The 24,495-nt window shown below is 43.8% G+C and overlaps 2 protein-coding genes across 6 annotated transcripts in view; one reads left to right on the forward strand and one right to left on the reverse strand.

The window, feature by feature from the left end:
- Nucleotides 1-538: 538 nt before the first annotated feature.
- LOC147117104 (sperm microtubule associated protein 1-like) lies at nt 539-7,172 on the forward strand. 4 transcript variants are annotated; one of them, XM_085987774.1, is made up of 4 exons: nt 541-974; nt 1,457-1,556; nt 2,329-2,524; nt 2,946-3,183. In XM_085987774.1, exons 1-3 carry the CDS (start codon nt 729-731, stop codon nt 2,484-2,486), a joined length of 504 nt encoding a protein of 167 aa, XP_085843900.1. In that variant the 5' UTR covers nt 541-728; the 3' UTR covers nt 2,487-2,524; nt 2,946-3,183. The 4 variants fall into 4 exon arrangements, with proteins under 4 accessions (XP_085843901.1, XP_085843902.1, XP_085843900.1 ...); XM_085987775.1 differs by lacking the exons at nt 2,329-2,524; nt 2,946-3,183 and adding an exon at nt 6,919-7,172 and having other exon boundaries at nt 539-974; XM_085987776.1 differs by lacking the exon at nt 2,329-2,524 and having other exon boundaries at nt 540-974.
- Nucleotides 4,712-24,495, reverse strand: part of msrb2 (methionine sulfoxide reductase B2) — a 31,554-nt gene continuing 11,770 nt past the window's right edge. For both annotated transcript variants that reach the window (XM_085987771.1, XM_085987772.1), the window contains exons 3-5: nt 9,566-9,642; nt 6,328-6,475; nt 4,712-5,716 (exon numbers count right to left, since the gene is read on the reverse strand). In XM_085987771.1, the coding sequence (XP_085843897.1) occupies nt 5,609-5,716; nt 6,328-6,475; nt 9,566-9,642 (333 nt within the window). In that variant the 3' untranslated portion in view covers nt 4,712-5,608. The remainder of the gene's footprint in view (nt 5,717-6,327; nt 6,476-9,565; nt 9,643-24,495) is intronic.

Here is a 24,495-nt window from a genome sequence, read left to right on the forward strand (position 1 = left end):
AACAGTAAAATGAAGAAGATTTAATCGACTTTGTAAATTTAAATATAAAAGGGAGCACTCAAAATAGATTGAAGATTAATCTAAAAGTTATTTCACCTCATGGAGAAAAATGCAATGTGCCAGAATTCACTTGAGTCTGCTTTCAAGGTAAAAACAGAAAATGCTGGTAACACTCAGCAGGTCAGGTAGCATCTGTGGACAGTCTGTCGGTGGGCTTGAGGCGTTCCGCGTCCGGTGGGCACTGGAGGGACTGGAGTGCATAGTCCACACAGGTGGCAACATTATTATTTAATTTGTTAAGTTTCCTTTTTTTATGATTTGGGTTTCTATTAGTTGTGCCCCTCTAAAAAGGGGGCACTTCTGTTAGTTTTTTTGGTTTGATGACTGGTGCAGCCCAATGTCTCCCTATGGGTTCTAAAGCAAAGGCACCTGTGGAGAGGGCGATAGGGTTAGTGTTTCAGGTCATGACCTTTTGTTTGTTTTTAAAGTGTTAGTTTACTAATCTCCTGTACCTGTCTCTTTAGCAACACAAAACAAATACATCTTTACTCCCATTGGATAGTCGTTTCTAAGAAACTGAATTTCGAGCCGCTCATAATGATCGAATCCATCTGTAGGTTGCAGACAGCCGCCTCTTTAAATTATTGGATTATCTGAGCCCCTTTCTCAGGGTTGAATTCTCATCATCGATAACAAAAAAAACCCCAAGAAAAGCAGCAGCCGTCCCCATGGTGATGATGATCAGTGGACTGCCCCCTCGCTTCGCCCCCTCTCCTCCGAAAGAAGCGCTGAGGCGGCGGGAGAAAGCTTTCCTGCTGGACGGTGTGGCGATGAGCTCCATCTCCAGAGATTACAGGCACTCGGCGCCCAGAGCCGCAACTGTCATCCCGCCTTACAACGCACAGAACGATCGCCATGCCTTGGCCTATTTTAGGACCAGACCTCTCCTACCACTTTTGAGAAAGACCGGTCAAGTAAGTAGACCATATTGTACAGATTCCAGAATTTTAAAAAAACTTTTCGAAGACCTGCTCGATTCGTTCGTTTCTGGTAAAACAAGTGCCCTCCAGATCCCAGGCTGATTGATGGGGCTGTCTGTCCCTCAGCAATGAGATTACAGCAATTGAACAGAAAAGGCAATCCAGAGTCTGAGACCCATTCATTTCATTTAACCGCAATTTAATCAGTACTGTGCATATTCAGATTAATTTACGGGTATTAATAAAGGGCCACAAAAGGGATGCCAAGTGCTTGTGCATCGATTGGGTATAATCCGTCTGCCTCATGAACGTTTATAGCTTGACTCTTATTGCACTATAGCGCTACATTATTTATAAGGTAGTTTATTCCACTTGTTGGTTCTCTGTGTGTTGTGTGTATCAGTAATCGATTAAAAGAGTGCAGTTGTAAATATTAATTGAATCCTTCATATTTCCTGCTAAATCTCTGCCCCCAGTCCTATGGTGGGACCTCAGTCTACGGCGCGGTGGTCGATCGATTCCAGGTCCAAGGAGCTGCAGCCAGTTACCTGCAAGCAAGAAACAAGAACGGAGCAGGTACAGCATCAACACATATTAACCAAATCTGAAATAAAAACAGTAACTGCTGGAAACACTCAGCAGGTCAGGCAGCATCTGTGCAGAGAGAGAGAGGAAGGTAGTGTTAACGTTTCTTTGATCAAAACTGCGAAATGTTACAGCCGAACATTTTGGGATTAAGGAGGAACAGAGCCAGAGAAAAGGGGGCCAACGACAAGAATGGATTGCGATTAGGCGGAGGACAGATTATTAAATGACAGAAGTGACAATGTTGTGACAAAAGGAGGTAATTATGAGAGAAATTAGAAAAAGAAAAATGTATCAGAGACCCTTAGGGTGTCTAAATGGTTACTGCAAAATAGCAGAGGGAGAGAGTGTGCAAAAAATGGGAAGAATGCTCATTCCAACCTCTACATATCAGCTAGATAATACACATAGCTGAAGTTCGAGGTTTGTTTGGTCCTCTCAGTCATTGGTGACGATGGCTCCAGTTGGAAATCGATGACTAGCGCTGGATGAAAACATAACTTGCATTTATATGGTGCCTTTCACATCCACATGGCACTCCAAAGCACCTCGTAGCCAACGAATTACTCCAAAAGTAGTCACTGTTTTGTAGGCAAAATGGTTCTCACCTGTATTGCAAACATTAAAAAGAGGATTGTACTTGGGAATTACATTACGGTGCAGTGTAAGCAGTGTTGACTCTCTGATTTTGATGCTAGAGCAGGAAATGTGATATTTTTAAGGAAACACTTAAGAGCCTCTCCGGGTGTGTGTTTGGTGACAGGTTGCTCCGCAGATCAAGTGACGGGACACACTCCCTTTCTCTCTGGAGTTAAACCTATATTTGGATACAACGGTCTCTATGGATACAGGAGGAACACGCCGGCCCTGAGGAGATTCCCTTCGCATTTTGGTGTAATCACCCGGTGTCCTATTTATTGAACAAACAAGCCCGGCTGCAGTCGCTGCTCCATCACTCGGTCAGTCAGTGTCGGAATGTTTCACAGCCATGTCCACTGCTGGGAGCTGCAGTGCCGTCTAGCGCTTGCCTCGCTCTCCTTCATAGATAGCAGTTCTAAACCTAAACTACAAATAGATAAATCTGCCGTAACAGCGAGAAAATGCGCCATTGACAAATTGCTTTTGCTTGTGATATTAAACAAAATCCGTAAAATATTACTTTCTAATAACTGTGGTGGGATACAGAAAGCTTTGAGGAAATTGTAAAGTACAATCCGGAATTTCTACATTTTGACCAGTTGAGCCAAGAATTGGATTTGTACTGTCTTTCAGTTTGTACTGTAAAATATATAACCTGTATTGTAATGATTATGGGAATGAATCAAAGGTTTGCTCCTTGGTCGTGTTGACCTTTATGTTTTGCGGTTGTTTTCCTTTCAGATAACAGAAAATGTTAGCAAATTCCTAATCTCAACTCAGCACCAACTTTCGGCAACAGTGACCAGCCATTGATTTCTGCACTCACTGCTACAAGAGATATACTTTCATTCGGATGGAAGTATTTCTCATCGCTTGTTAACTTCATAGCTAACATTTAAAATTCTCTTGCCGTTTATACTATGGGAATTGTTGCAAAGAATAACGTTTTGGACCTCAGTAAAGTGTTTTTCTCTCTTGGTATTACTTGTGGGAAAATCTGTGAAGTAGCTCGGACGTCAAAATAAACAGTTGACGTGTCCTGTAGCTTTATTGTGAGATTATGACTATTAAATAGGAGCCGTCCATAAGGTATGTAAGCAATGTTAGATTTTGACCTCCTCGCTGCCCATTGTCATTTTTTTCTATCCTAGTGCATCCATTTTGACTTGTCCTCCGTCCTAAATAACTATATCGACCTCAAATAGAACAGCTTTTTATTTCAGTTCATATGAGAAAGATGTAATAAGCCGTTATAAACGGGGATAAGATTAACAGCTGCCTGAAGGATTGATGTCACCTTTGTCAACATCCCAGTCGATTTTACTGCTTTCAATTTCAACCTGCAGGAAGTTACTAATGGCACTTTATTCAATAATGTTTAAGACCAAAGTAAAATATCTTTATTGGCATTTTTTTGATCAGGCAAGGTTTTAATGATGCAAGAGTATCGTGCCAGCATAGAGCGCTTTTAGGACCATTTATAAAGGATTGCCTCCAAATATATCACACAGAGCAAGGGTAGTGTAGCTTTTATTGTCTGTATTATATTTCAGGCAAAGCTGTAAATACTTTGTAAAAGGAAATTGTACCTAAGGTAAACATTAACAGGGAGTGACCTGTTATTACAAAGAGGGTGTATTAGCATGGAAGAGCTGTTTTTTGTGTCTCTCAATTGCTACTGAGGGTCTGACTGCCTGTCCATCATCTTTTACTCTTGGATAAGAGGTGGATCTGTGGGGGTGGGAGTTACTGGTACCAGTGCCTGAACATTTAGCTATATCATTTCAAACTTGTAGCAGGTAGAGTTAGGATCCCAAAAGTTGGATCGAGCTCCTCCAGCTGACAACACTTCCTGCACACGTGATTGTCCAGGACATGCGAAGCGTCCTGGAGTTCCCACATGTTACAGGATGTGCATTTGATATGACTGAGGTGGGGTCCTGAGTATGTTACCTCTGATCCCACTGAAAGGTGTAGATGAAAAGAGAGACTTGGAGGTTCAAATACATTATTCCTTAAAAAGGTACAGTGGGACATAATGGTGGAAAGTATATCCAGGCAGGCAGGCTTCAGTAAGGAGCAAGGTTTTGCCACCATGAGCTAAGTTTCAGTCAAAGCCAGGATGCCAATGTAATCATTCACAATAAGGTCATGGATGGCAAGGGCCTTGCTCACAAGTGAATAGACATTCTGGAGGGAAATCTGGAGCGAGGTGGTGATTGTTGATCTGCTGACAGAATCCAATGAGGTAGTGGTGGAATGCAAATTAAAAGTTTAGTCACAATTTACAATTGAAGAGTTGTAGCAATTTATGGATATATTTTACATAATATATATGTTTAACATAATTTCTTTGTTTAAGGGTGATTGAGTATCTTATACCAGATTATTAAAACAAACTGTATTAATACATATCCTGTCTAGTTTTAATGTTTGCCTCACCATTAAAGGTTGCTCCAATTAAAGACATTAGCCAGAGGAATTAAAACAATGGTCATTCACAATAGTTCAAGGTAACCACCCATTTTAATGTATTAGATGACATTCATGAACTACAGGAATAAATATATACAGTCAAGTCACAACTGATTTTTTAAATTACATATCACATTTATTCACACTATAAGTCACACAATTAACCTCTAGCACATCAAACAGGAAGCAGATTGAGAAGTCTCCAGGAAATCACAGTTGTCTGAATACACATTCAAATAAATGAAATCTAATTTTTGGTTGGCCTTTTGAATACTGCATAGAAATGCAATCATCTCAACAAATGCCAACAGATTAATCAGAACTGCATCTACATGGCTTCTAAAACTTGGGTTAGGTGAAGCTGGGAAACCAGAAGTTTAATGCAGCAGAGATAAAAGGAAAACTGCAAATTCAGAAAGACACAGCATTTTAGGCAGCCTCCAAAAGGAGTAAAGATAGAATATTACAGGTGGGTTTGGGTCTGATGAAGGATCTCTACTCAAAACATTAAACCATCTTTTCTCTTTTCATCTGTGTATATCTAGGATTTTCTATTTTTTAATCTGAGAAATGTAACATTTTTTATTTGATTTTTTAATAATTATTTGCATAAAATAAAATCACTTCGATATTAATTTAATATTAATTTCTTACAAAATTACATGGTTAATAGATTGTGTAACATAAAAATGAAATACGATCTTTGCTTGAAGTTTACGGAGTGTCTCTCCAATATCTTGGCACAAACACTGGTACAATTTGCTCTTTCTGTTAACGCACAATAAATATTTGAGTGAATGTACCACACAGAAGGAGCTACAATGAAGGCAAGTAGTGGCACTCATTTATGGTATTGACATGGTTGGGAACTCAGTCTCGGTTAAATCAGGTATTACATCACAAATCGCTACTTAACATTCTGTTAGAAATCACTGTACTGATTTGGGTTTGAAAGTTAATGCAACGCTATTGATGCAAAATCGATGTCCTGTAGGTTCTGGTCCATCATCAAACACATGGCCCAAGTGCGCATCACACTACATGATAAAGATAAAACAGAGTTCAGTGTACTTGACATGATGCTAAGAATGCCTTAGATGCAGACTTAAATCCACAAAATTAAATTCTTGGCAAGTGCTTACCCAGTTTAAATATGTATAGTTTTATGGGGAGGGCTTCCCAGCATCCCCCACCCTTTGGTGTAGTGACATGAGCCAGTGCACCAATAACAGCAAATATTCTGAACCATTTTTAAAAGTAACTGTATGCTATAAATCAGACAGTTCCATACTTACACATTCTAACATTATCTTCTAAACTGTGTTAGGAGCATACTGTACTTTAAAAAAGATAATATTGCAACCTTGACTTTGACCATCTCATATTTTAACCAAGTAAGCACTGAGGTGGTCTTTTTGAAACAAAATAAATGTGTAAAACTGGAATTACATTCTACTAAATTGAGAGAATGTGGTCTTTTCAGTAGTTTGTTTTTGGACATCCATCTCATAGCAGCCAACCTTTATCTTCATTGAGTGGAAGTGAATTTTCCTGATGGTTTATATGGACAGGAAATTTGGTGTTTTAACCACGTCAAGGAATTTCGATAGAAGATTGGCAGAACTGGATTCAGACTGTTTATATCTACCTTTTTGCAAATAACTTCTGTTCCAGTCGATCCCATGGAGTTGTCTGTGCGGCGCAGTGCATTGGTATTGGTTTCATCACTATCCACTGTACCATGGATTTGCCAGAAAGAAGGCCAACCAGTGCCAGAATCATACTTGGTTTCAGAGCTATTGTTAACCATATAAAATGTAACAATTTCATTACCACAAACACAGTATCAATAACGCTCCTGATTCAATCATTCACAAATAAACTAAGATTAGATGAAGAGAGTTCTACTGTAATATTGCAATTTTCATGCAAATGATTAAACACTTTAAAATAAAAAATGGAAAAAGGTACTGAATCAGCTTGAAATTAATCCAATTATACACAATCCATCAACTAGTGTATGTATGGTAGTGTATTGGTTATGTTATTCTACTGGACAAATTATCCTGAGCCCTGGACTAATAATCCAGGGAATATGAGTTCAAATCGCACCATGACAGTTTGAGAATTTGAAATCAGTTAAAAAAAAAATCTGGAAATAAAAGCTGTTATCAGTAAAAATGTCCATAAAGCTGCCGGATTGTCATAAAAACCTAACTGGTTCATTAATGTCCTTTAGGGAAGAAAACCTGCCGTCCTTACCTATATGTGACTCCAGTCCCACTCCAACGTGGTTGAGTCTTAACTGCTCTCTGAAGTGGCCCAGCAAGCCACTCAGCTGTATCAAAACCGCAACCCAGCGGTTCAACAAGAAGGCTCACCACCATCTTCTCAGGGCAGCAAGGGATTGGCAATAAATGCGACGCTCACAACCCAAGAAAGAATTAAAAAATGTATTTACATCCAGCACTAGATGTACGTGTGATATTTCAAGATTTATTTCTGATATTTCATGGAACTTTACAGCACAGAAGGAGGCTACTCCACCCCTAGTGCCCGCAAGGTGCTCTGAAAGAGCTATCCATATAGTTTCACTTCCTTTTTCTTTCCTTACATCCTATTAAATCTTTCTTTTTCAAATATTTATCCACTTCCCTTTCAAAAGCTATTATTAATTCTGCTTCCAACATTGTTTCCGGTAGAACATTCATCTCCTATCAGCTTGCTGCATAAAAAAAATCTTAGCCTCTTTTTGGTGAAGGTCTTAACGTTTATGCCCTCTAGTTACTGACTTACCAATTGTTTTATTATATAGAATTCTTGGATTTTTACTGACATTGGAGAATCACATTTAATGAAAATGGAAAATGGGTTGCCTTGTCTATAAAATGCAAAGGGATGCTATTCCCTCTAATCAAGACCACTGGTTTATGTCAATCCTGTTCTTATTACATGAGATTCCCAGAGATGTCAACACAGAAAATGTTATACTAGGATTATGGGATATATTTTCCATTCAGTGAAGTTCAAATACCAATGCTTAACAACAACAACTTGCATTTATATAGTACCTATAATGTAGAAAAGAATCTCAAAGCACTTCTCAGAAGCGCAATTGGACAAAAGTGGATGCAGGGCCAGAGAAGGGGATATTAGGAAGGGTGACCAAAAGCTTAGTCAAAGAGGTGGGTTTTAAGGAGGGTCTTGATGGAAGACAGGTGGAGAGAGGAAGTGAATTCCAGAGCTTTGGGTCTAGATGGCTGAAGCCATGGCCGTACATGACGACTTGTACATTTTTCTGTGAGCTATTTTTATGCAGGTCAGTAACCCGTGACAGTGCCCAAAATAGCTCACACAGGAATGTAGTAGGAATACATCAAGCATTCATGTGTGAATTTTACCAATTGGAAAATATAACCCTACCTCGATACAACTGGGGATGTAGGAGCCACACAACCACATCCTGTGCTTCATACTAACTATTGACCTCCACACCTCTCTCTTCTGTACATTGTATTTTGGCTGTATCAGAGATCCTCTGGCTCTCTCCATACCCCTCCCATACGCTTTGCTTTATACTAATCTCTGAGCCCCTCACCTCTCTCTGTAGATTTGCACCATTTCCTGTCATTCATGAACAACAGGTTCTCCAGGACCTCCACATTCACTTGGTTTGTATTCATTTTCTCTATCTCAGCAAGCTCTTGATGGTCTTCAGTTGATGGCAAGGGCAGGCGAAGGAAGAAAAGAGATGAACAGCAGATGTTCATGAAAATCCCAAGCTCTGTGGCCTAAATATCGAGGGATTACTAATCACGACCGATGACACCAGTTTTTCTTCATTTGGAAACTCAGGAGTTGCTGGCTTCATGCTTGGGATTTGAGGGATTTTCAGGGGGATAAAGCTTACAAATAAAAGGGACTGAAACTGAAAGAAAGCAAATAGAAAGCCTACAGCTTCCACTCCAGTATCAGTGATACAAACAGCACACAATTCTATTGGTTGCACGTCCATCAAACACTCGGCGTGCCTGATTGGTCAAAATTCTTCAGCAGCACGATATCTCAATTTCCTGCTGATTATTACATTTATTTTAGTTAAAAAAACTTCAAACACAAATATTAAAGTGAAACAGAGCAGGACACTGAAAAAAATTAGATGCAGTGGGCTCACATTTTTTAAAGTTTACTTGTCTGTGATGTTGATCCTCTTTCGAGTCAGGCATGAATTTTGCAAACACGGAGAAGCTGTGAGAAAATGTGGGCTGCCAAATCTTACTGAAATACTTGACGTATCTGAATTAGCTACTGCAGGTTGACATCTCTGATTCTTGGATTTTTATTAATTTTTGGAAATTGTATTCTGTGATTCTATTCATTCTGCCGTGAACCAGTGGCCTTGATCATTTATTATAGCTGTAGTAATCTGGGGCATCACACCAGGCACATCAGTCTTACGTCCCATTTGCACTTATATCTCACTTATATACTCGCTGGTTTATCCGGTTTGAATTTCATGGACCTGGAGGTTTCTCAGCACTATTGCCTCATTAGTGGACACATCCTAAATCCGAACTCCAAGCTCTGTCAGTATTCACAGCTGGAGATGTATGCGAGTCAGCAGAAACAGTGATTTAAACTTTATATGTGACACTCGAGACACTGATATGCACCTAAGTTGCTTACAAAGAAAAAGCTTGGGCATCTTTGACTTACCGCACAGCTATTCCCATTACTGCTATTCATCAGTTGTTTTTTTAAAAAGTAATTTCCGTTTAAACATTTTCTGGTACATATACTGACTGATGACACTGAAGGGCCTGATATACCCACATCTAATACTGGTTACAGATTGTATAAGACTTTGCTTTGCTCTGGTGGCTTACCTGAATAGTGCAGCATTGCAGCACACACAATGGTACATGCCTTGCTCAGTATTATTCAGATAGATTCCACTGAAAGGCTGCAAGACAGTAAAGTTTATAATATTAAAAACCATAATCTGTACTTAAAAAATCAATTCAACCATAGGCAATAGACAAAGGAGGCAAGAAAAGTCATGCAGTATCCACAGTATAATGTGGATAAATGCGAGGTTATCCACTTCGGTGGCAAAAACAGGAAGACAGATTATTATCTGAACGGCAATAGATTGGGAAAAGGGGAAGTGCAACGAGACCTGGGTGTCCTTGTGAACCAGTCGCTGAAGATAAGCATGCAGGTGCTGCAGGCGGTTAAGAAGGCAAATCGTATGTTGGCCTTCATAGTGAGAGGATCCGAGTACAGGAGCAAGTTGTACAGGGCCTTGCTGAGACCACACCTTGAGTATTGTGTGCAGTTTTGATCACCTTATCTGAGGAAGGATGTTCTACCATGGAGAGAGTGCAGTGAAGATTCACCAGACTGATACCTGGGATGGCAGGAATGGCGTATGAGAGATTGGGTCGATTAGGCTTATATTCGCTAGAGTTTAGAAGAATGAGAGGGGATCTCATTGAAACTTATAAAATTCTAACAGGACTAGACAGACTAGATGCAGGAAGGATGTTCCTGATGGCGGGGGTGTCCAGAACCAGGGGTCACAGTCTAAGGATAAGGGGTAAGCCATTTAGGGCTGGGATGAGGAGGAATTTCTTCACCCAGAGAGTGGTGAACCTGTGGAATTCTCTACCACACAAGGCAGTTGAGGCCAATTCATTAAATATATTCAAGAAGGAGTTAGATATATTTCTTAAAGCTAAAGGGATCAAGGGATATGGGGAGAAAGCAGGGACAGGGTACTGAATTTGGATGATCAGCCAGGATCTCATTAAATGGCGGAGCAGGCTCGAGGGGCTGAATGGCCTACTCCTGCTCCTATCTTCTATGTTTCTATGTATTTAAATTTGACCTTTTTTTGTCAACCAAGTGTCTGATATACATCACTGTGTTTAGAAGTCTCCGAACAAAGCTTTAGAAAGATCCACATTGGTAGCGTATCTATTTGCTTGATATGGAATGCACATTCTCGCCTCGTAAAAACACGCTCCACTTGCCTAAGCAAGGCAAAGCCAAAGCCTAGGTGGCTATAGCAACGTGTGTACTAGGGTGCTGTTGGAGTTTAATCAACTAAAATGGCAAAGGTTCCTGCTGCAGATTATCTGGTTTATCTGAATCCTAGCCCCTAGTGACAGGCCTACTCTCCAGGTTCCATTAGTGAGTAAAGCTGGCAAGTCAATCATAAAGAGTGCTCTGGAGTACTACAAAACCTGCCTAACTCGAGTATTGGATTACCGAGTCATAGAATCATAGAGATTTATGTCACAGAAGGAGGCCATTCGGCCCATCGAGTCTGTCACAGAACCCAGAGACCTTGCTTATCCTCCTTCGCCCAAGGTGAATAGTCACTAGTTAGACATATGACAAATGCTCGAGTGAGCATTAAGTAGGTGGACTGGTGGTACCAGGAGCTTCTCACAAGCGGCAAGTGGTCAACGTAACTGATGCACAAGTGCATTGCCACCATCCTCCTGGAGTGATGTCAACTGCAAACATGCAGTTCTTGCGCCACGAATAACACTCAAGTATGAAATAAATCGACCTTCATAAGGCTGATGACATTAGAGGCCCATTTTTGTTGTTGTAAGTTTTGTGATCTCAGGTGGCCTGCTAAACATGGTTAGCTGATTAAGCGAGTCACCTTGCTTGTGCAGTGATGGAAAATAGCAATCATGATGCAACCATGCTGATACACAGGACTGGCTCAGCACCAATTTCCAACCTTTTAAAATATAGTTCATTGCCCTGAATGAAAGAGAGGAAAATCAACGGGGCTTTGCAATACTGATTGCTGTCCAGGGGCTCCTGCTGAGAAGTGAGTGTGTATGCAGAATGGTTGAAAATAGGATCAGGCTCAGCTGTGATGCCCTTCATGATTAAGTAGCTTGCTGATTCGCATTGCCTAGGGTAACGCATGAAGAATGGATGCTTGGGTGAGGTACCAGAAAGCTGTACTGCAGCATGAGTCACCACCTAATTTCATATTTCCAGTATTTGCAGTTTTTCATTTTCTTTTGACTAGAATTGGTAATTACTATTGTCGGAGATATAGGTAAAGTTATGATGCGATAATTCCGAGGGACCTCAATGTCCCAGATGAACAACAACAACTTGCATTTATATAGCACCTTCAACAACAACAACAACTTGTATTTATATAGCACCTTTAACGTAGTAAAACATCCGAAGGCACTTCACAGGAGTATTAAAAGACAAAAAATTTGACACCGAGCCACATAAGGAGAAATTAGGGCAGGTGCCCAAAAGCTTGGTCAAAGAGGTAGGTTTTAAGGAGCGTCTTAAAGGAGGAAAGAGAGGTAGCGAGGCGGAGAGCTTTAGGCAGGGAATTCCAGAGCTTAGGGCCTAGGCAGCAGAAGGCACGGCCACCAATGATTGAGTGATTATAATCAGGGATGCTCAAGAGGGCAAAATTAGAGGAGCGCAGATATCTCGGGGGGTTGTAGGGCTGAAGGAGATTACAGAGATAGGGAGGGGCGACGCCATGGAGGGATTTGAAAACAAGGATGAGAATTTTGAAATCGAGGTGTTGCTTAACTGGGAGCCAATGTAGGTCAGCGAGCACAGCGAGCTTTAAAATGGAAAAACATCCCAAAGTGCTTCACAAAGGCAGAATTTAAAAAAATTAAACAGATCATAGGCAACTGAAAGAGGGATGAAAAGAGAAATAATTTAATCATGGTAGTCAGTGACTGCTTCTTAACTGAGCATGCGAAGAAGGCTACAAGGCAGATGCCTCATTATACTTAGTATTTTTAGAACTTCGCCAGAACAAATTAGTAAGGTGAAAATGGGTGAACATTGAGGCAAGGTACTTTAGTAACCAGTGTCAGTAAGCTATCTGATTGTAGAAACCACCGCAGCAGGGTCCAACTCTATCCTTACCTGACATTTGCTGTCTGATTTTCAACTATCAAAATTACTGGATAGCCAACCCTGAAACCAGACTATGCAGTTCAGATCCACACAGATGGCCACGTTGATCAAGGAAGCAGATACTTGACCTTCAAAAGGACATTGAGATATGAGAAAGAGTTCAGAGTAAAGCGCAAGGGTGAATCTCAGGCTTGGAGCTCTACTTTATGAAGACAGGTTCACAAAACTGAACTTGTTTTCTTTGGAGAGAAGATTAAGAGGCATGTTCAGCCATGCTCCTTACCTCATCTGTTAAAATTAAGGTATCAATCAGTTCAGATAAAAGAATGGAGTTGTATAATTTGGAGAAAAAAACCAAGATGTAAATTTAGGCTATAGAATTTTTGAATGTTGGGTTTAGATCTGAGGTCCACTCATCAGAAATTGATGCAAAATGACACTCCAGGGACCTGATTGGTTGATTTGCATTTTTACAAGTATAGGACACAGTTTATGTGAACATTTTGCATTGAAAAGCAGCTGGCATGGCCTATAGTCATATGCACCTTTATGAAGGCAAAAATGTTTATATTCGCCAGACAAGACTTCAATTTTTCTTCCCCCCCCCCCCCAAAAATTACTCTTTTAATTATTTGCCCAACTTTAAATATCATTATTTTCAAGTTGACAAAATGTGCCTCGTTTTTTGATGACCCGCTTAACAGACCCGTTACCAGGCAGCGGCGGGGGAGGGGGGGCAATTTAGATGATTAAGAGCTTGTTAACAGCCTGTTAAAGAGAATTTTGAGCTCACCGTAACATTTTACGAGGTCACCCATGGGTTCCACGCTGCTCGGTAAGGAGGTCGGGAGTTGTGTCACCATGAAATAATCTCTTTACTTGACAACTGCAAATGTGCTATAAAAGTTCCCATCTCACAGCTGTTCACTTTCCAAGCTCAGAAGCTGTTGCTTACTGCATTTGGAAGAAAGATTGAGCTTTATGCAGGTTGCAAGTGTTTGGAGCAAACACTCTATCCAGTGTCACCTCAATGGAACAGCCTCTCTCACCATTGACAGATCGCTTCTGTCATCTCAACTTCACCTGCCATATATTACATCAGCATCGGTGCCCTTGAAAAAATCTCAACTTAGTCCTCAGAATCCCAACATGATCAGCCCCAACACAAGCAGTACCAGGCACACCAGCAGCACCAACAACAACACCAACCTTCTCCGCAATCACCTGATGCTGCACAGGACACAGGGCATCAGCACCCGAGCATATTGCTGCCTGGGACGCCAGGGATAGCCTCACCATAGCCAGGTGCTGTACACCCTGACTGCCACATGATGCACCAGGTTGGCATCACCCCACACCAACACCATAAAGCATCCCTACAATGCTCAAGCCATTCCTTTCACACTCATCACCATTGCGGAGGGTACCGATATGTCTCACCATTCAGGGCAACTCACTAAGCCACTTCCAAAGGTGCACACAAATCTGTCCAAGAACGCAAAGTGTTGAAAATAAAGGTTTCAATGTTTGACACCACATTAACAGAAACTTTACATGAACATTGCATAAAACACCCAAGTGCCTACCCTTGTGAGTTGTTGGTTGGTATGATTGGACTAGTCAGAGTCATAGGGCTCGAATTTCACAGGGCCGTGGAGGCGGGAATGGAGGCGTGTGGGGTGTTAAAATTGCAAAAAGTGGCAGGCGGGCCCAACCCCGCCTCCAAGCAATTTTCAAGAAATCGTGTTTACTGCTCCCGTCTCCACCCCGTCTCCAAGAGGCGGGATAGGCCCTTAACAAGCACTAAATTGCCTCTATTATCCCATTTTGAAAGGCCTTGGTGATTTTAACCCTTTTCCGACGTGAAGCACGCCTGCTCTGAAACATGACGGTGAAACCTGACGGGAGCACAATTGGATTGCTGACTATTAGCTGCAGCTCCACCATTAAATAGGAGATTTGATCAGCCATCATTTGCAGGTGGCAGGACTTTGTTGTCTCAGGTCTGGGGGAACTTTTAGAAGGCATAACCACAGCTGTGGAAGTTTGGAGCCTGACACCGATCTCCAGTGTGACGTCCTGGGAAACCCCTCTCACCACCTTCACTGAGCGCTTCCTCAACTGAGGCATATACCAAGTAATCCTAAGCCCTCAATGTAGAAGTCCCATTAGCGAAATGACACACGCCACAACTGCAGCAGTAGCCATCAGATTTTTTATTTACAGTAACCATCTGATGGCTTTTTAACATTAAACATCAAGTTTCACCCAAGTGATTACCCTTGTGACTATTTGTGCAGTATCTTTGTCTTATGCGTGCTCCTACGTGGTGGTTCCCCTGTGGCTTCAGCAGATGTGGAGGCCCCTTGCTCACTTTCTTGCTGCTCCTGTCTTGACACCTTTGGCGGGCGTCCTCTGAGGTTGCGAACCTGTGAGGGCTCGCCAACAGTCTGTTGCTCCTGCAGATGTGCAGGGGTTGAGACGCCGATCTCAGTTGGGTGTGGACTCTGGCGGGGCTCTGACCGAGGGCTCTGCAGTGGCATGGAAGTGTGAGCGCTTGGAGAGGAGCCCCCACTTCCTTGATGTCTGCCACCAACTTCCCTCTCATGGGTCAGGTCCCCCTCAGTGTTTGCAAGTGGCTTGAGAGCACCTTGCTGCACATCAGGGGGGCCATGGGGACCTGTATCTGCACTGGCAATCCTACTCAGAAGGACTTCCATGAAGGTCTGGTTTCTCTGTTCAATAGATGACCATCGCTCCTCCAGAGATGTCATTCTATTCAGAACACTCACCATGTTTTCTGCACTCTGGCGACTTATCACCTCCATGGAGGTTGCCATCCTTTCCATGGTGATGCATTCATGCGCCAATGACTCCACAAAGGCTCTGCTCATGTTCGCAATGGACTCCTCCATTCCCTCCACTCGCAGCGACCCTGGAGACAAAACCTACCAGAGACTCCTGCATCTGTTCCTGGAGTTCCAGCACCGTTGATCTTGTGGATGGACCCAGAGGCAGAGGGTCGACATGCAGCTGAGCCGAGCTGGCAGAATCCTGCGCCCTCCGACTAGGACTCTCCACTGCTGTCCCTGTCTCCACCATCTGCTGATGCTCACTTGTGAGCTGTGATACACCAGGTGACAACACTACTCTATCTTGCAAAGGTCCCACCGAGGTGTGAGTGTCTGCGCTGGTGCTGGGTGCGCTGAATTCTGCTGACGCTGCGCCCTCAGAGGTTGCAGCTTCCTCTGAGGAGTCTGGATGCTCAGGCTCTTCCTCCTGGCTAGTGGGGACGGGTGCTGTTGAATGGTCCTGTGGGGGAGTAAAGGAAAGAGTCAGAGATGTGATGCCAAGGTTACATGCACATTGAATATTGCAGATGATCATAAGTCCATCTGTTAGAGCTTCAGAATCATTATCAGCAACTCATGCAATGTCAATGAGAGATGGAAAACTATTCTGTCACCAGCTTGCTGTGATGCATCCGTCTGTCCATCCCCCACTTGCGCATCGTCCTCCACTCCCACGATTTCCAGGACCGCATCCTCCCAAGGGGTGAGCTGGGCTACTGAGGGTGGCCCTCCTCCTGTCCTCGCTCTTTCCCTCTTATTGTGAGCTCTCTTTTCCTGCAATGAGGGAGACAAGTGGAGTTTGAGTGAGAATGAAGGAGTGAGTGTAGAGAATCCATGGCATAGATGCTTAGAAGGAGACAAAGATGGAGTGAGGTGGCAAGACCAAGGGCCCTCCCTGTGTGTTGTAAGTTGTTTTCATAGCATCACAGTGATAGGGAGTGTGAGGGCTGCATAGTCGAATAGTTAGGTGAATGTGACCATAGAGAGAGAGAGAGAGTGGGTAAGGGTGCATGGATGTCAGTGTCAAGTGGGATGTGGAGGAAGAGATTGCTAAAGCTGAGTGCTGGTGAGGAAAGGAAATGGGGATCAGATTGAGGGTGATGGGAAAGTCATACTCACTTTTCCAGTGCGCAGAAGTTCATGAAACCTCTTCCTGCACTGAAGCCAGGTTCTGCGGGTTATCGACAAAGAGTTGACCTCCTGGGCCACCTGGATCCACGCAGCCTTGATCTGCTGGGGAAGGTTCTTCCTCCCTGAAGAAGGGAAGAGCACCTCTTTATTGGCTCTTGCTCCCTCCACTAAAGCTTGCAGGGCAACGTCATCAAACCTGGGAGCAGACCTAGGTCTGTCGCTGGTCATTCTGCCTCCAGGTCCCTCTAACATGAAAGGCCAAAAGGTTGGCAGTCTGCAGAAGAAGCAAGACTTGTTGCAGACCTTAAATGCAGCAGCAATGATGACGTCATCGGAGACGAGTTTTCGACTGAAAAAACTAATTGGGCCACGGGTTCCCACACGCTGGAACTCAATTGCCCACTTAAGTTAAAATCGCTTCATTCTCCCACATCGATTTAGAATCAGGTGGCTAACACGAAAAGCGGATTACACGACCCCAGCCCGCCCCAGTAACAAAATCGAGCTCATAGAGTTATATAGCATAGAAAGAGGCCCTTCGTGTCCACGCCAGCCATCAAGCCCTGTCTATTCTAATCCCATTTTCCAGCACTTGGTCCATAGCCTTGTATGCTATGGCGTTTCAAGTGCTCATCTAAATGCTTCTTGAATGTTGAGGGTTCCTGCCTCTACCACCCTTTTAGGCAGTGAGTTCCAGATTCCAACCACCCTCTGGGTGAAAAAGTTTTTCCTCAAATCCCCTCTAAACCTCCTGCCCCTTACCTTGAAACTATGCCCCCTGGTTATTGACCCCTCTACTAAGGGGAAAAGTTCCTTTCTATCTACCCTATCTATGCCCCTCATAATTTTGTACACCTCAATCAGGCCCCCCCTCAGCCTTCTCTGCTCTAAGGAAAACAACCCCAGCCTATCCAGTCTCTCTTCATAGCTGAAGCGCTCCAGCCCAGGTAACATCCTGGTGAATCTCCTCTGCATCCTCTCCAATGCAATCACATCCTTCCTATAGTGTGGTGATCAGAACTGCACACAGTATTCCAGCTGTGGCCTAACTAGCGTTTTGTACAGCTCCATCATAACCTCTCTGCTCTTATATTCTATGCCTCGGCTAATGAAGGCAAGTATCCCATATGCCTTTTTAACCACCTTATCTACCTGATCTGCTGCCTTCAGGGATCTATGTACATGCACACCAAGGTCCCTCTGATCCTCTGTCCTTCCTAGGGTCCTACCATTCATTGTGTATTCCCTTGCCTTGTTAGTTCTCCCAAAATGCATCACCTCACACTTTTCAGGGTTAAATTCCATTTGCCACTGTTCTGCCCATCTAACCAACCCGTCTATATCATCCTGTAGCCTGAGGCTTCCCTCCTCACTATTTACCACTCCACCAATTTTTGTGTCATCTGTGAACTTACTGATCATACCTCCTACATTCATATCTAAATCATTAATGTACACTACAAACAGCAAAGGACCCAGCACCGATCCCTGCGGTACACCACTGGACACAGGCTTCCAGTCACAAAAATAACCTTCGACCATCACCCTCTGCCTCCTACCACTAAGCCAATTTTGGATCCAATGTGCCAAATTGCCCTGGATCCCATGGGCTCTTACCTTCTTGACCAGTCTCCCATGCGGGACTTTATCAAAAGCCTTACTGAAGTCCATGTACACTACATCAACTGCACTACCCGCATCCACACACCTTGTCACACTCTCGAAAAATTCAATCAAATTGGTTAGACATGATCTCCCCCTGACAAAGCCACGCTGACTATCCTTGATTAATCCTTGCCTCTCCAAGTGGAGACTAATTCTGTCCCTCAGAATTTTTTCCAATAATTTCCCTACCACTGATGTCAGGCTCACTGGCCTGTAATTCCCTGGTTTATCCCTACTACCCTTCTTGAATAATGGTACTACGTTAGCTGTCCTCCAGTCCTCTGGCACCTCCCCTGTGGCCAGAGAGGTTCTGAAAATTTGTGTCAGAGCCCCTGCAATCTCCTCCCTTGCCTCACACAGCAGCCTGGGATACATCTCGTCTGGGCCTGGGGATTTATCCACTTTTAAGCCCGCTAAAACCGCTAGTACCTCCTCCCTCTCAATATTAATTTGTTCAAGTATATCACAATCCCCCTGCCTGATTTCTATGCCTACATCATCCTTCTGCATAGTGAACACAGATGCAAAATATTAATTTAAAACCTCACCTACATCTTCCGGCTCTACACACAGATTGCCACTTTGGTCCCTAATGGGCCCTACTCTTTCCCTGGTTATCCTCTTGCCCTTAATATACTTATAAAACACCTTGGGATTTTCCTTTATTTTGCCCGCCAGTGTTTTTTCATGCCCCCTCTTCACTCTCCTAATTTCTTTTTAAATACCCCCCTGCACTGTCTATACTCCTCCAGGGCTTCCACTGTTTTTAGTTCTTTGTATCTGCCAAAAGCCTCCCTTTTTTTCCTAATCCATTCTTGTATATCCCTTGACATCCAGGGTTCCCTGGGCTTGTTGGTCCCACGCTTGACCTTTACGGGAACATGTACTCTCTCTATTTCCTTTCTGAAAGACTCCCACTGCTCTGATATGGATTTTCCTACAGGTAGCTGATCCCAGTCCACATTGGCCAGATCCTGCCTTATCATATTAAAATCAGCCTTCCCCCAATTTCAAACCTTTATTTCTGGTCCATCTTTGTCCTTTTCCATGACTACCTTAAATCTCACCGAATTATGGTCACTGTCACCAAAATGCTCTCCTACTGACACTTCTACCACTTGCCCGGCTACATTCCCTAGAATTAGGTCCAGTACCGCCCCCTCTCTTGTAGGACTTTCTACATGCTGGCTAATAAAGCTTTCCTGGATGCACTAAGAATTCCGCACCCTCTAAGCCTTTCACACTCTGACTATCCCAGTTAATATTGGGGAAGTTGAAACCCCCTACTATTATTACCCTATTATTTCTACACTTCTCTGCGATTTGCCTACATATCTGTTCCTCTATCTCCCCCTGACTGTTTGGGGGCCTATAGTACACTCCCAGCAAAGTGCTTGCCCCCTTTTTGTTTTTAAGTTCTACCCGTATGGCTTCATTAGAGGAACCTGCTACGATATCATCCCTCCTTACAGCAGTAATTGACTCCTTGATTAATATTGCGACACCCCCTCCTCTTTTACACCCCCCTCTGTCTCGCCTGAAGATTCTATACCCCAGAATATTGAGCTGCCAGTCCTGCCCCTCCCTCAACCATGTCTCTGTGATAGCAACAATATCATACTCCCATGTGTTCATCAACACCTTCAATTCATCTGCCTTACTCGCAAGACGCCTTGCATTAAAATAAATGCCATCCAGCCTTACCATACTCCCTTGTGCTGTTACATATTTGCTCTGCCTTCCAGACTGACTTGTTTTTTCCTCTATATTTGGCTGTGCATCACCCCCTACTATAGCTCCACTCCGTATCCCATCCCCCTGCCAGGTTAGTTTGAGGATGAGGGTGAGTGTGAGGAGTGGCTCGTGAGATGGAGAAGTGATAATGTAGATAGAGAGGGATGGGTGGAGGTGCAAGGTTAGTTGGTGTAAGGATGTGCAGGAGTATGGTAGGGAAGGCAGAGTGATGGGGATGTGATGAGTGACACAGCAGGATGAGGTTGAGTGTGGCTTTGCAGTAATGTTTCGTGATCTACTGAGATCATTGAAAGTTTGCGCCACTGCAGCCTGGTCCTCCTAATGGCATCCCTGCTTGTGTCCTCCTGTGCAATGTGCAACCAGGCTGCGTTGGTCTCCTGGGGAGGTCTCTTCCACCCATTGGAAGGGAAGAGAACCTCCCTGCAGCTGTGACTCCCTCCATAAGCATATGGAAGGAGTCATGGGAGAGCCTGGGTGCCACCGGCACTTTTGTGCAGTCATTGTCAGTGTTTGTAGCACCTCAATGCTATAGAACACTGACAGCACAACTGTCAAAATAAATTTGCGCATGGTCCCTTTAAGGAAACCGGCTGATGACGCGTCATCAAGTGATGTCATTAGACCCGCTTCCTTCAATTGGCCGGCAAACATGCTGGGCGGGCTTAACAAGCCCAATCAACGGAAAATCGAGACCCGCCACCGACCCTGGCCGCACCGGACCCGCTGAGGTAGAAGAAATCGCGGCCAAGCTCACCAGTTCATTTGTTTCTGCCGGTTCCCTCCCTTCCCCTCGCCCACCGGGCCAAACTTCCTCTAAAGTTCCTCGCTGCCCCAGCCCTGAACTTGCATCTTTCTCTAGTTTCTCTCCTATCTCCCCTCATGCCTTCTCGGAGTTCATCATGTCCATGAGACCCACCTCCTACTCCATCATTCCTATTCCTACTAAACTGCTGACCACCCAAATTCACTTCCTGGCTCCCATGTTAGTTGATATTGTTACCGGTTCTCTCTCCTCAGGTACTGTCCCCCTCTCCTTTAAATCTGCTGTCATCAGTATCACCCCTCCCCTCAAAAAACCAACTACTGACCCCTCCGTCCTTTCAAACTACCGCCCCATCTCCAACCTCCCTTTCCTCTTCAAAAGTCCGTGAACATGCTGTTGCCTCCCGAATCCATGCTCATCTTTCCTGGAACTCTATGTTTGAATCCCTCCAATCAGGTTTCTGCTCTGCCACAGTACTGAACAGCTCTTATCAAAGTCACAAATGACATTCTATGTTACTGTGACAGTGGTAAACTATCCCTCCTCATCCTTCTCAACCTGTCTGCAGCCTTTGACACAGTTGTCAAACACGTTCCTCCTCCAACACCTCTCCACTGTTGTCCAGCTGGATGGGACTGCATTAGAAACCCCAAATGAGTTCTGGTTGGATTGGAAAGGAAATCTCTAGAGATTCGTGCTTTCCTGCCACTGGACAACAACATAGAAACCCAGCCTTGTAGAAACATTACAACAGTGACTAAACTTCAAAAGGACTTAATTGGCTGTAAAGTGCTTTGAGACGTCCGGTGGTCGTGAAAGGCAAGTCTTTCTTTCTTTCAATATACAAAAAGGGAGATAGAACAAAACCTGGGAACTATAGATGGCAGCTTAACGTCAGTGATAGGAAAGATACTGAATTCTATACTAAAAGAAAGAAGTGCATCTAGAGACAGAAAATATAATACAAAATAGTCAACATGGAATCCTAAAGGCTAAGTCATGCTTAACTAACCTGATAGAATTCTTTGAAGAGGTAACGGAAAGAATAGACAACGGTAACGCAGTAGATGTCATATACTTGGATTTTCAAAAGGCCTTTGATAAGGTACCACACAGTAGACTCATGACAAAGGTTAGGGCATGTGAAGTCGGGGACAAATAGCTGAATGGATAACAAATTGGCTAAAAAATAGAAAACAGAGAGTAGGGGTACAGGGTAGTTATTCAGATTGGAGGAAGGTAGAAAGCAGTGTTCCATCATGATCAGTGCTGGACCACTGTTATTCATAATTTACATTAATGATTTGGAGTTAGGAATAAGTAACTCAATATCAAAATTTGCAGATGATACCAAACTGGAGGGGGGTGGGGTGGGTATAGCTAACAGTGAGGAAGAAGACATTAGAAAACATGCAGACTGGGCAGGTAAGTGGCAAATGAACTTTAACATAGATAAATGGGACGTGATGCACTTTGGTAGGGAAAATAGAAACATCACCTACTCCTTAGAAAATAAGAAACTGAATGGGGTCAAAGAGCAAAGGGATTTAGCGATACAGGTGAACAAATCATTAAAAGCAGCATTGCAAGTCATCAAAGCAGTTAAAAATGCTAACTGGGATTTATTTCTAGGGGTCTTCTCCTCTCTTCTTAGGCAGTCCCTCGGAACCGAGGATGACTTGCTTCCACATTAAAAATGAGTTCTCAGGTGACTGATGAGTCCGATGCGGGACCTACAGTCTCTGTCACAGGTGGGGCAGACGGTGGTTGAAGGGGCGGGTGGGTGGGGTGCTTGGGTTGACGTGCGCTCCTTGCGCTGCTTGCACTTGGCTTCCGCTTGCTCCCGGCAGAGACTCGAGGTATTCGGCGCCTTCCCAGATGCTTCTCCTCCACTTTGTACAGTCTTGAGCCAGGGATTCCCAGGTGTTGGAGGGGATGTTGCACTTTTTCAAAGAGGCTTTGAGGGTGTCCGTGAAGCATTTCCTCTGCCCACCTGGGGCTCTCTTGCCGTGTTGGAGCTCCAAGTAGAGCACTTGTTTTGGGAGTCTCATATCGGGCATGCGGACGATGTGGCACGTCCATCGAAGCTGATTGAGCGTGGTCAAAGCTTTGATGCTGGGGATGTTGGCCTGAGCGAGAACACTGACGCTGATTGAGCGTGGTCAAAGCTTTGATGCTGGGGATGTTGGCCTGAGCGAGAACACTGACGTTGGTGCGCCTATCCTGCCAATGGATTTGCAGGATCTTGCAGAGGCAGCGTTAGTGGCACCTCTCCAGTGCTTTGAGGTGCCTGCTGTACGTTGCCCATGTCTCTGAGGCATACAGCAGGGCGGGTATCACTGCTGCTCTGTAGACCATGAGCTTGGTGCCGGGTTTGAGGTCCTGGTCTTCAAACACTCTCTTCCTCAGGCGACCGAAGGCTGCACTGGCACACTGGCGGTGTTGGACTTCGTCATCGACGTCTGCCCTTGTTGACAGTCGGCTCCCGAGGAATGGAAAGTGGTCCACGTTGTCCAAGGCTTTGTCATGGATTTTGATAATTGGGGGGCAGTACTGTGTGACGGGGACAGGTTGGTAGAGGACCTTTGTCTTACGGATGTTTAGTGTAAGGTATAGAATCTAAAGTAGTGAAGTTATGTTAAACTTGTACAGGATCCTGGTCAGGCCGAACTTAGAGTACTGTGCACAGTTCTGGTCTCCATACAATAAAAAGGACATAGAAGCACTGGAGAAAATGCAAAAAATATTTACAAGGATGGTACCAGAACTGAGAGATTACAGCTTTTGGGAAAGATGGGTTGGACAGGGTAGATGTGAAGGGAATGTTTCCACTTGTGAGAGAATCCAAAACTAGGGGCCATGAATACAAGATCATTACTAATAAATCCAGTAGGGAAATAAGAAGATATTTCTTTACTCAGAGAGTGGTTAGAATGTGGAACTCGCCACCACAGGAAGTCGTTGAGACAAATAGCTTAGATGCTTTCAAAAGGAAGCTAGATGAATACATGAGAGAAAAGGGAATAGAAAGATAGGCTGAAAGGCTGAGATGAGGTAGATAGAATGGGAGGAGATTCCTGTGGCGTATAAACAGCAGCACAGACTAGTTGGGCCGAATGGCCTGTTTCTGTGCTGTATATTCTATGTAATGTAATTCAATGTAATATGCAACTGACAGAGAGTTGAGAGGCAGCCACTGAAACACTCTACAATGTTATACACCTTTTAGCAAAGTAAATAAGGAGAGCCGCGCATATGGCATGCTCTATCTCTAGCTATCACAAGCTAGCATGCAGGAGGATGAGACACTGAAACAAATGGGTAAGGTACTATTTTGTCATTGTGATCATAGCCTGTACAGGTGTTTCTTAATGAAAATTAATTAATTTGCATCAATTAATATGTGTGACCTAGATGACCTGTCATAAAAATGACAGGTCATTCAGCTATTTATAAGTATATGTCAATAAAGGAATAACAAATATATATAGGCCTGTATTTTCCGATGCCGATGGGTGTGTACGCGCTGTGTACACACCTGTAGGGACATCGGAAATGTCGGTTTCAGGCATGCAAAGCGCATTCGCTGAAAACTGGCACTTCCAATCTGTCAAGAATCCTCTTGACAGATCGGGTGCCTGCCCTGGAGAAGGGCTTCTGCGGGTGGAGAGTTCCGCTTCCTGCAGAAAACCCTAAGAAATCTTACGCCTGGTAAAAG

The sequence above is a fragment of the Somniosus microcephalus genome, chromosome 5 (genome assembly GCF_052327205.1).
Source record: "Somniosus microcephalus isolate GS21.2 chromosome 5, FLI_Smic_1.0, whole genome shotgun sequence".
Classification (NCBI taxonomy): domain Eukaryota; kingdom Metazoa; phylum Chordata; class Chondrichthyes; order Squaliformes; family Somniosidae; genus Somniosus; species Somniosus microcephalus.

Coding starts and splice junctions, on each gene's coding strand:
- LOC147117104 (XM_085987774.1), top strand. CDS start 729: ATGGTGATGATGATCAGTGGACTGCCCCCTCGCTTCGCCCCCTCTCCT. Junction 975..1,456: donor TTTTGAGAAAGACCGGTCAA/GTAAGTAGACCA, acceptor CTCTGCCCCCAG/TCCTATGGTGGGACCTCAGT. Junction 1,557..2,328: donor AAGAAACAAGAACGGAGCAG/GTACAGCATCAA, acceptor GTTTGGTGACAG/GTTGCTCCGCAGATCAAGTG.